The 11,854-nt window shown below is 29.1% G+C and overlaps 1 protein-coding gene across 2 annotated transcripts in view; it reads left to right on the forward strand.

Annotated features, from left to right (window-relative positions):
• The window catches only part of LOC111709935 (Kv channel-interacting protein 4), a 37,271-nt gene extending 26,425 nt beyond the window's left edge, over window positions 1-10,846 (forward strand). For both annotated transcript variants that reach the window (XM_023483910.1, XM_023483920.1), the window contains exons 11-17: window positions 1,280-1,341; window positions 3,701-3,784; window positions 5,493-5,560; window positions 6,060-6,123; window positions 7,522-7,602; window positions 8,817-8,853; window positions 10,606-10,846. In XM_023483910.1, the coding sequence (XP_023339678.1) occupies window positions 1,280-1,341; window positions 3,701-3,784; window positions 5,493-5,560; window positions 6,060-6,123; window positions 7,522-7,602; window positions 8,817-8,853; window positions 10,606-10,682 (473 nt within the window). In that variant the 3' untranslated portion in view covers window positions 10,683-10,846. The remainder of the gene's footprint in view (window positions 1-1,279; window positions 1,342-3,700; window positions 3,785-5,492; window positions 5,561-6,059; window positions 6,124-7,521; window positions 7,603-8,816; window positions 8,854-10,605) is intronic.
• Window positions 10,847-11,854: the final 1,008 nt, after the last annotated feature.

Consider the following 11,854-nt stretch of genomic DNA (forward strand, 5'->3'; position numbering starts at 1 on the left):
GTTTTTGTGTCAGTTAGACGAGAGTAGGAAGTTACATTAATATATGGAAACGATAAGAAACAGAATACCAGGCACAACTTTAACCTAATAACTGTTTTCACAATTAGTAAAAGTTTTAGAATTAATTTTGACAAAGCCAGTAAAAACAAAAATGATTTTGGTCTTTTTATAAATTGATACAAAATATTCCATTAACGCTTACAATAACTCTGTTTAGAATTAGTTTATCTCTTTTTTAAAGAGGCAATTTGTCTTTTTTAAAGCAAAGCTATTCCCAAAGGAATTGAGTTTTTGCCACAACCTCAAATTTTCTAATTTCTATATCTCTGCAACCAGTGGGTATAAACCTTTAATATATCAAAATTAGGTTATTTGATCTAACAGAATTAATAGTTTGAAATATCTAAGGTCTATGACATTGGGTTGCCAAGATAAAGGGATAAGAATATTTGAGTTTGTGGCAAAAATTCAGTTCCTTTATGTGCAAATATCAAAGTATATTTGCTAAGAAACGGGAACATTGTTTGTTTCTGACATTTTAAACATATTGATGTAGCCCGCATGTGACATAAACATGCCTGCTATCTGTACAATTTATAATATTTAAACATTTATTTTTACAATTTTTTTTACAATTTTTTTAAATACAATTCTTAGAAAATAGATGATATAAGACATGATTAAGAATTTATTCAATGTTTTTAATGTTTATCTTGTGATAAAACGAGCTGGACATAATTAACTAGAGATCCCACGTTAAATCATTTTACTTAGTAATTTATGAACCTAGCCATCAGGATTACAGCGATCCTAAGGTTGCAAGCTTTTAAACAAAAATTTATAAGAATTTTTTCAGTTATTTTCAAAAAACTAATACTAAAAACCCCGCTTTATTGTTTTAAAATGTTTATGTCTAGGGCTACAAGAAGGTGTAAGTACATTAGCAAGATTAAAGCAAAGGCCAAGTCGTTGCGATATTATTAAGTCGACCCATGTCTTGATAATTTGATTCTTTACTTAACAATATAGATCGATGTGGGATTCAAATAGAATATGTTGAGATTGAGGCGGGGTTTTACTGGTATCGTGATGAATTGACCAAAGATCAATATTGCTATAAAAAGTTGCATCAAATTTCATGACAGGATTAACTTTGAACAGTGGTAACGCCCAAATAAGGTGGTTAACAGCGGCAAAAAGTGGCGCACAAGGACAATAAAATGGGTTTCAATTAAACTTCATGTACAAGGAAGGATAATATAGTTATTTTTATGTTTAGGTGTAGTTGACGAGGAGAATTTTCATAATATCTACACTCATTTATTTCCCTGGGGAGAGGAGGCACTATATCAATATAAAAACATTATTCATCCTTTATTTTTATTAGACAGGGTAACCCCAAAAAAAACTCCAACTGTGCAATCTATTTTTTACATTCCTGGCTTCCTACCACTAAGATTGTTTCGTTCCTTACCAAGCCCTTAAATATATAAAAAATATATTTAAATAAAATTAAACATAATTGACTTTTAATTAAAAAAAAGAGGCATGCCCATTCAGAACGGTACCTTAGCTTTGTAACCTTTAACTCATCAAGTATGGAAGAAAATGTCTTTTTCTTGCTTAAAAAATATTTAATTCTGATCATTTCTACACTGATTTCCTGCACTAGAAATGCGCGTATCACTTTAGTGGATAATACTCCGTTTTCAAAATTGTTAACATCGGTGTATAATTCATACTTTATACCAGACAAAAATTTTCAGGTACCCTTGTTATTAGCACATACCATTCTATAACTGGAGGGTCTCCTGATATCACGACTACAATTCCTTTAAGACAGAAACTATATTTAACCAAAAGATCTTTATTATAATGAAAATCAAGTTGTTATTATAGGCAACCCTGTATATATAATTATAATTGTTTTATTAAAAAATACTTTGTCTACTTTAGAATGAAGAAAATGAATCACTAATCAGTTTATGATACTTTTAACTAAACAAATGCTGTTTTTAAGATACTGTAGACGTGATTTCAATTAACTGCCATTTTTAAAATGTTAATGCCGATTGCAAAAAAAAGTAAGAAATATAATTAATTCTGAAATTCAAAATTTGTCATTTCCGATTTCCCTATAATATTTATTCGCGGATTTATGAAACGAAAAGAAAAGAAGATAACAGACATTGTTCTTTTCAAGTATTGATTAATAACAATATCTTCAACATTGTTACTTTGCTAAAGAGTTTAAAGGGAGTGACCGGCTATGTAAGGTAATTGAACTGAGTATGCAGTGTTGTGGAAAACTTCTTTCGGATTCATTTGAGACATATAAAACTTTTTAAAGATCTGTAAATCCTGAGTTTGAGCGCAAATTCGACGTTCAAAACTCCTACTTAGAATTATTTTTTTTTTAAATTATTAAATAACGTAAACGTAAAATAAAGTAAAAATTAAACAGTAATTTAATTAGATGGTTAGGAACATATTTCTCTAAAGAAATTTGTAAAAAAAGTCAATGTTAAAATTGATTATTTCGTTTTCATGATTATATTGAATTTCTTATCTTCTTTGAATTTATTCGCAGATTTCTTCAAATTCTTCAAATGTCGTCTTTTCAATAATAATTCTAGAATATCTGCGAAAATCTTTGTGAATAATTAGAAACAAGATTAATGAGAAAATAGAAACTAATAATTGAACAAGATTACTTATTTTCGATGTTAAGATTAATTTTTATTTTCTCAACATGTTCCTAGCTATATCCACTTTTTTATGTCGTCGTTATTTAATAGTTTAAAAAAACTAATTCTGAAAACGTGTCCACCCCCAAAGTTAGAGTTTGAACGTCGAATTTCCGCTCAAACTCAGGATTAACAGATCTTTAAAAAGTTTTATATGTCTCAAATGAATTCAAAAGAAGTTTTCCAATACACTTCATACTCAGTTCAACTACCTTACATAGCCGGTCTGTCCCTTTAAAACCAAGGGAACCGTTGTGAATCGGGAGGTTCACTTGAAATTACGTTTAAAATCCTCTTTAAGGAAATATTTAAGTACATCAGTATATCTGCTCAATTTTTCGGTTTTCTTTTAAAATTACTTAACGAACAAGATTCATTAATCTCAGCCAATATATGGCTTGAGGTGTTCGGAACATACTAACAATTTTAAAATAAAATAGATAAATGCGCAGATCAAAATAGAACATCTTTTACCCATCTTTTTAATAGACCTTCATTCGAATTTAGAACACAGTCCCGTGTTATATATATTGATGTGTATATAATGTTTCTACCGGCTAGGCTATATCTGCTAAATTATTCAGTTTCATTATATATTGTTCATCTGTTAAAGATTTCGTTTTTAATGAATGTCTTTGAGATTTGTCAACAGCCCCTTTAAAAATTAGTGTCTATGTAAGCGTTACAACCAGTGTCCAGTATAACTGCTCATTTTTTAGGTTTCCTTATAAAATTGTTACTTAGCTAAATGTTTCTTTTTTAATGAATGTCCAAATGAGATTCTAGTCAGCATCCCTTTCAAGATTGATGTCTTTATAGAGTTACCACAAGTAATTCTACCTAACTGTTCTGTTTTATTATAAATTTTTACTGAGCTAAAGTGTCCTTTTTTAATTGATGTCCATTTGAAATTAATCAACAGTCCCTTTAAAAATATATTGATGTAAATATAGAGTTACCACCCCTATATCTGCTCCTACTCCCATTATCTATTCTCTACACTAGACCAGGGGGACAGAGGAATTATCACATTTGAGGTTAAAAACAGGGGTTATATTTTCATGAAAAATTATTATCCTATCATTCTCAACAACAATTTTTCTCCAAAAATATAAAGAACTAATAAAAAGAGGGAGCAAACTTGTCAAAATATTTCCCTACCTCCAGGGTTGGAGGGGGGGGTGATTTTAACATATATACACCCCAAGCTAGATAAAATACAACCATTAATCGAGGTCGGAACACTTGTTTTCTAATCAGAAAACAAGGATCAGTACACTTATTTTTTCCTTCAAAAAATCAAAAATCAACTTTTTAAAGCATTTATTTGAACTTCTCGAATTGTTTTTTTCATTTACTACAAGATAACGATGTAAATCAACCAATAATATAATATTATTTAGGGTTTTTTTGTTTCAAACATAAAAACAATTTGTTTAAGTAAACAAGGAAGATAAATTTTTTCAAATTTCTGTTGTTACATATCTGAGAAGCAACGTTCATATAATTGTAATTAGAATTTCTTGAAATTTCCATTTCCTTACAATTGAAAACAAAATCGGTAATTCGTCATTGTTTCCTTCTTATTGAAATGTTTTAAGGATCCCATGACTAATCCACGCCATTACATTATTTTGAGGGAACCCATGGGTACCCTCGGGGTAACATAGGTTAAAACAAATTTGATTTTTTTTAAATTCGAACGGGCAACGTCGGCCGGACACTTCAACTATCGAGGTCAAAAAAAAAAAATTTAAGCGCTGAACTCCACTATCTGGACATTCACTGTCTAAACTGTTTAATGTGAAGGAGAATTGCGTGATTCCTCTATTCATAATGTTCTTCAGGATTTTGGCCCCTTCATTTAACTGATATGACTATATACTCTCAAATATTTGCCGATAATATGAATAGTACTTCGTAGGTTATATATCTGTATAATATCTTATCCTTAGTGCATATCTATCATTCGGCATTCCCTTGTCTTATTAGATTATATCAACATAACCAGACAAAACGGAATGTATATTGTATATTAGGAATTCTCAATTTATTTAGTACCAGAGGCAATTGGGACTTGAAATCAATGATTTTCAAGAGGCTTCCAGGCCCAACCGAACGTCAAAAAAAAACAATGAATTTGTCGTTTTTGTTGCGTGCCACGTGCATGGACGAAAAATGTTTCACAGAAATAATAACCAGAATATAAAATAATGGTTTCTTTGTAAGGCGTAAAGACAAGTTTTAGTTGCGTGCCACGTGCATGGACGAAAAATGTTTCACAGAAATAATAACCAGAATATAAAATAATGGTTTCTGTTTAAGGCGTAAAAGACAAGTTTTAAAATCTAAGGTTAGTAGTGCAGAGCTGAAAACTTTAAAATGTGATATCCTTAATCCCGATCTGTTAATTAATCTGGAGATTAAATTCATGAGGAGAACAAGCAATATTTAATCTGGAGATTAAGAAAAAGAGTGGATCAAGTATTAATCCCGATATCCACCATTCTAAAGTTCCCAGCTCGGGTTCTAAAATCTACTATATAGTAAAACTGACCGGCACATGAAAAATTAATTAAGTGGATTAATGTAAAACTGACCGGTACATGAAAAATTAATTAAGTGGATTAATGTAAAATTGACCGGTACATGAAAAATTAATTAAGTGGATTAATGTAAAACTGACCGGTAAATGAAAAATTAATTAAGTGGATTAATGTAAAAGTTAAAAAATACATATTTCAGGATTTTGTCCTAGCGCTGTCTTTACTCTACCACGGTACAGAGGAGGAGAAAATAGAATGGACATTTAAGTAAAATATCTTTTATTTAATGTAACTGTAGACATAACTGCATATGACAATCCATTTTGTCCGATTCACAACTGTATCCTTAAAAGCTTAGTATTAATAAAAACAAAATATTTCAATGCATTTTCTCTTTAAATCCGAGTTACGACTTTCTTACTATAGAAAAAATGGAGAAAGGGTTTTGATCATGGTCCTCTAATCCTTAATTCTTTGCAATTTTGATGCCATAGACATTGGATTAAAATATCCAATGTCTATGGCATCAAAATTGCAAAACAATGAATTCTGCAAAACATTTAAAGTTTGATGTATCTAAGTACATTAGGTTGCAAAGATTTAGGGATTAGAAAAATAAAGTTTGAGATTATATTTAAGTTCCTACTTTTTCCATAATCTATTTCAGTGTTGAAAGCTTTTTTTTTAATTTAAAAAATGATTCTCTAATTTAAAATAAAATCTTCTTGTTCATTAAAATCTTAATTTATTTTGTTTTATTCTTTAGATTATATGACTTGAATGGGGACGGATTGCTGCAAAAAGATGAACTCTTGGATGTTGCAATAGCGGTAACCAAAATTTTTTTTTAAGATATACAAATATTATTCGGTTTCGAAGTTATAGAAATTTCTTTATCGATTATTGCTTTTCAACACGAACAGTTGTGATTTTGTTCAAAAGGCTAAAGAATAGAAAATTTCCTCTTCCGTATTTATTTTTCATTCAGTGCAGTGTAACTAAAAGCATAAATAAATATTTGTTCAAGATATAGTTGTTAGAAAATACATGCATGCCAACTTTGTTTTTGAAGTTTAATCAATTGAATATTGTTATCAGAGCTAATCCGCCATAATCTACTGAATTTAGAAACGCTGACATTAAACGAATTAGTGCATAATTAATACAGGGTGAATATAAAAAAGTGTGATTTGCAACGCCTGGTGCAAAATTGTACCTTTTTTTGTGCAACTCTCCTGTATGGTGTTTTTTTCAATATTTTTTTGAAAATTTGTAAATTTTTTTTGGTACTTCAATGGCCCAAAATAAAATCCGCGAACCTTTTTTACTCTCAAAATAAAAAGTTCAGAAAAGCAAAAATGTGTATATAAGTTATTTCTATCGAAATCTAATATTTTATAAAGATTGAACCAAAGAACCAGTTGAAACCTTAAGAACCATAGCAAAACAATTTTTCCGTAAAAATTAAACCAGAACTGAAATTTGCGAATTTTTTAATTACAATGTTGCAAATTTTCTGAGATTCTGTGATTCAATCTTTTTAAAATTTTAGATTTCAATAGAAACAATTTATTTACACATTTTTTTTTTGAACTTTTTGTACATAAATTCCGGAAAGATTTAAACGTCTTAGTATTACTCTAATCCGGGTCATCTTTACTGTTTGACGCAACAGGATATTCCCCCGCTTTGCAAAAAACACTTCAGCCTAACTGATGGGTCACCTTATCAAAGAACCTATCATATTCCCTGGTATGTTTTGAGAGATAAAAATTTCCCTGTATTATAAGGACTACAGTATGATTAATTCTTGTAAGAAATTCAAGTTTTAAAAAGGTTAAATGCGGAAACTAACTTTTTTGGGAGGAAAGGAAAGGATTGAACAATTAATTAAAAAATAGAACATACAGTGATAACCAGAAAACTTTGCAATAGGAAGTCGACTTTTAGACTCAAGATATGTCTTTAAATAGTCCAATGAACATGAGACACAGTAATTGTGCAGTAAATACAGACCCATTTCACTTACTAAGTAATTGAATAAATTACAAGTAAAGCTATTATCAATTGCACTTCCGTATTTCTTAAATGTCGTCTTCCTATTCTAATGCTTTCTGGTTATCACTGTAGTATTACAATATAATTCACCAAAATCATTATAAAGGAAATTTTTCTATTTCAAAACATACCAGGGAACACTTAAACCGACTTAATGTTGTGTATTTTAGGTGTTAGAGCTGATGGGAAAGAGTGAGAATAGTGACTCAATACCTGATGGTCTAGTTTCAAAGATTGGAGACATTTTTGAGGTAAAAAAGGGACTGCACACGTTATTTCAAAAGACCCTCCATTTAAAAAGTGGGATGTCCCATTTCGAACGTTACCCTTTTATTACCTTTGTTAGATCTTTGACGGTGTACGCAAAAAAATCAAGATCAGTACTGCAGAACACAGAATGAAGCATCCCATTGATCTAAGTAAATTAAAGGGAGTGTTCTCGAAAAGTGAAAGGGGGTATATGCTTACGTAAAAAAATATTCAATGACGATTGCTACTAATCTGTTGCGTCTATAGGGAGAAAATTGTTAGAAACGACTCGTTCCGAAGGGCAAAGAACGTAGCGTCCACACAAATTCAGAAATTGAAATATTCGACACGGATCTGTAAAAAATCACTTTAATTCCAAACAAATCATTCAAATATTACAACCTATAATCATCGATTTTTTTTCGACGCATTCGTATATTGTTGATATTTCATAATATTTTTGATATTTTTTTCAAAATTAATATTTCGCTTAAAACTCGGATTTTCTAACATTTCTGGAAAATATGAGAAAATGTCGTCTTCATTATTTCGAAACAGGAAAAATGTTTTCAAAAGTAACTCTATAATCACAAAAAATAAAAAAATATTATGAAATGGATTATATACAAATGCGTCGAAAAAAAATCGTTCATATCGGTTGTAATATCTAGATGATTTGTTTGGAATTAAATTGATTTTTTTACGATCCGATCCGAATATTGCAACTTTCTGAAATTTAATGGACGCATTAGTCGATTTAACAATTTTCTCTTTATAGACGCAACAGATAGAAGTAAGATTAGAAGCAATCACAATTGAATATTTTTGGACGTAAGCCTATACCCCCTTCAACTTTTTGCGAACACTCCCTTTAAAATAAGTAAACCGTATGAAAATTGTGTGCAAGCCACACCAGAAAGCTGAAGTGTACTAGAGTACTGAAATGTGAACTTATTCACATGTTTTCTCACTGAATTATCCAAAATCCTGAATATTCGATGTTTCTGCAGATAAAATTGAAACAACTTCGTCATCTTTGATTAGTCAAAGGTCTAATGGGTATCGGTGTGAATCTGACATGCCAGTAAAATAGAGTGTCACATGAAATTACGTCTGTTGTCTCTTTAAAAGATATTTTTGAGCAAACTCTTATCATAATTTAAATTTAAATTTTCAAGGTGTTAAAAATCAAATTGAAATTAAAGTTTTTTTTTAGGATATGGATGTAAACAGTGATGGGGCAGTTTCTTTAGGTGAATTATAGTTTTCCCAAACAATTACAATTTAATCTAAATGATTCGAATTTTCTTGAAGGGGGTAACCGGCATGCAATGTTTGGTAATTCAACTTAAATCGTAGTATTTTAAACTAATTAGTTGGTTAGGAACAGGTTAAGAAAATAAAAATTAACTATTATCATCGAAAATAAATAATCTTATTCAGTTATAAGTTTCTGTAATGTCTCATTGTTCACATATATTTTCTGTAAAGTTCCTGGAATTTTTATTGAAAAGACGATATTTTAAGAGTTTGAAGAAATCTGCAAACAAATTAATAAAGAAAAAGAAATTCAATAAAACGATGAAAAAGAAATATTTGATTCTAATATTGATTTATTGAGAAACTTTCAAAACATCTAACTAGTTTACTGTAAACATTTTTTTTTTACATTTTTGTCGTCCTTATTAAATAATTTTCAAATAATCGATTCTTAAAACGTTACCACCCAAATGGATGACTTTGAAAGTCGATCATTAAAACGTTTAATATGTCTCAAATGAATGCTAAAAAATTCTCCACAATAGTACATTCTCAGTTCAACTACCATTCATTGCCGGTCACTCACTTTAAATAACTCAAATTTCTTAAAAGATCACAATTTTTCTTAAAAGATCACAATTTTTCTTAAAAGATCACAATTTTTCTTAAATGATTCAAATTTTTCTAAATTATTCTGATTTTCCGAAATACTTTTAATTTTCCTAGAAATTATTCTGATTTTCCGAAATACTTTTAATTTTCCTAGATGGAGACTAGTCTCCCCCTAACCCTGCTAGCAGAGAGTAGGAAGTTACATTANAATTCTAATTTTCCTAAACACTTCTATTTTGCCTAAAAAATTCTTATTTGAAAAAAAAATCTAATCTAATCTAAATAATTTTGATATCCTAAATAATTCCAATTTTTCGAAATCATTCTTATTTTGATAAATAATTCTGATTTTCCTCCTAACTATAATTTCACTTAAAAATTATAATTTTTGTAAATGATAATGATTTTCCTAAAAAGTTCTTATTTTCCAAAATAATCCTTATTTTCCTGAAAATTTTAATTTTGCTAAAAATATTTATTTTAATTTAAAAGTCAATTTTTTTCCCAAATTTTTTTTATTTTGCTGAAGATGCTTAGTTTCCTTATAAATTCTAATCATAAAAACATCAAAATTTCCCTAATTAATCCTAGAGATTTGCTTTGTTCTGATTGTGATTAATTAAATCAACTTTAGTAAAGTTTGGCTTTTATCAGCTTAATTATAAACTTGAAAGTTAACAAACGGTTCAGTTTTTAATTGGATTATGGACAGGTTAAAAGTTGAAATAAATTAAATTTTTAGTTTTAAAGGGACTATTTTTATAAAATGGTTAAATGAAATTTTATTTTTTACACAGTAAAGGGACTGTTGTCGTAATTTTAAGAGACTCTCCATAGTAAGAGGGGCATGCCCGATTCACAACGGTAGCCTTAAAGGTAGCTTTGTTTTTCTGCCTTGAAAGTGTTCAATTCTGATACCTTCTATTTTGTTTCGGAAGCATTTAATCCACAAGACACTTTTGAAAAAAATACAACAGTTAAAAACAAATAGTTTTTTTAAACAAAAATGTGGACATCTAATTCATATTTGATCAGACAAATATTTTAAAGTTACTGTTAAGTTGTCAATGGGACATGCAATTTTACTCATGGAGGGTGACTTGACATTTTTACCAATTTTATTTTGTTTTTAGATGAGTTTACCACATATTGTAAGGCCGAGGGTATAGTACCATGTTTGAATGCAGTTATATCAGGATTTAAGATTTAAACTTTAAAAAGTAATGCTGAAAATTGTAATAAGGGTTTCAATTTTTTTGGCGCAAATTTGCTTCCGAATTGCCTAAAGTTTTTCGCAAAAATTGTAAAACAAGACCCATTTTTTCTGCGACTTTTATTTTACATATTCTTATTGAATAAATTGGAAAATCTTCACGTTAATTATTTCTTTTCATTCTTTTTATTGAAATCATTATTTGTCAATAGATGGAAACCCTGTAATTTTTACAATTAGGTAATTTTGTAAATAAACTTGAACTACCCTTCATATCATTTAGTAAATTAAACTTGTTTAAATATAATATCAAGATATTGTGTAGAAGAACAGTTTTTAGAAGAATTTTGAAAATTGAATTTCAGTAAAGTTTTTATTTTAAATTTTACCTTAATTTCAAGATTTAAAGATAAAAAGCAATAATATTTCAAAGAAATTATAATTTTCAGAATTCCGAACCGATTGAAAAAAACACCAAAAATGTTAGTACTGTCTTTGTGTTAGTACTGTCTTTGAGTTTGCCCGGTAAATGTCTGTTTACGCAATATTTTGAAAAATGTATATTTTGTCAAATATATCTTCATCATGTACAGTAAAACCCAAAAATCTGTGTAGTAAAAAGACGACTTATTATAATATCAAATAGAAAACTGAACATGAAATACAGAAATTGTGCAGTGTATAAAGACCCATTTGACTAAATAAGTTGATTTTAAAGCTATTCATATCAACATCAAATACACCGACAATTATATAAATGTCGGTTTCCAATTCATAAATGTTTCTTGTATATTGTCAAAAAGAAATTGTATTTTCCAATAAACCGAACTGTCAAAATTAAAGGGATTGTAAGCGTAATTTTAAGTGACTTTCATGCTAAGATGGCAATGCCCGATTCACAACGGTACCCTTGAAACCCCAATCTGACTTATAATGTGGAAGATATTGTAACTTTTCTAGGCTCAAAGATGTATTATCATAAAAATTCATGTATAATTCGCATCAGAAAATTCTCAAAAGGGTATCGTTGTGAATCGGCCATTGTAATCTTATTAAAGAGGGTCGTATAAAATTACGCTTATAGACCCTTTAAGTGTGATAAATGGAGTAAACACTTATCTGATTTCTTTGGGTAGAAATGCAATTTAATTTAAATAAAAATTTAAGAA

Source organism: Eurytemora carolleeae, unplaced genomic scaffold, assembly GCF_000591075.1.
Source record: "Eurytemora carolleeae unplaced genomic scaffold, Eaff_2.0 scaffold46, whole genome shotgun sequence".
Classification (NCBI taxonomy): Eukaryota; Metazoa; Arthropoda; class Copepoda; order Calanoida; family Temoridae; genus Eurytemora; species Eurytemora carolleeae.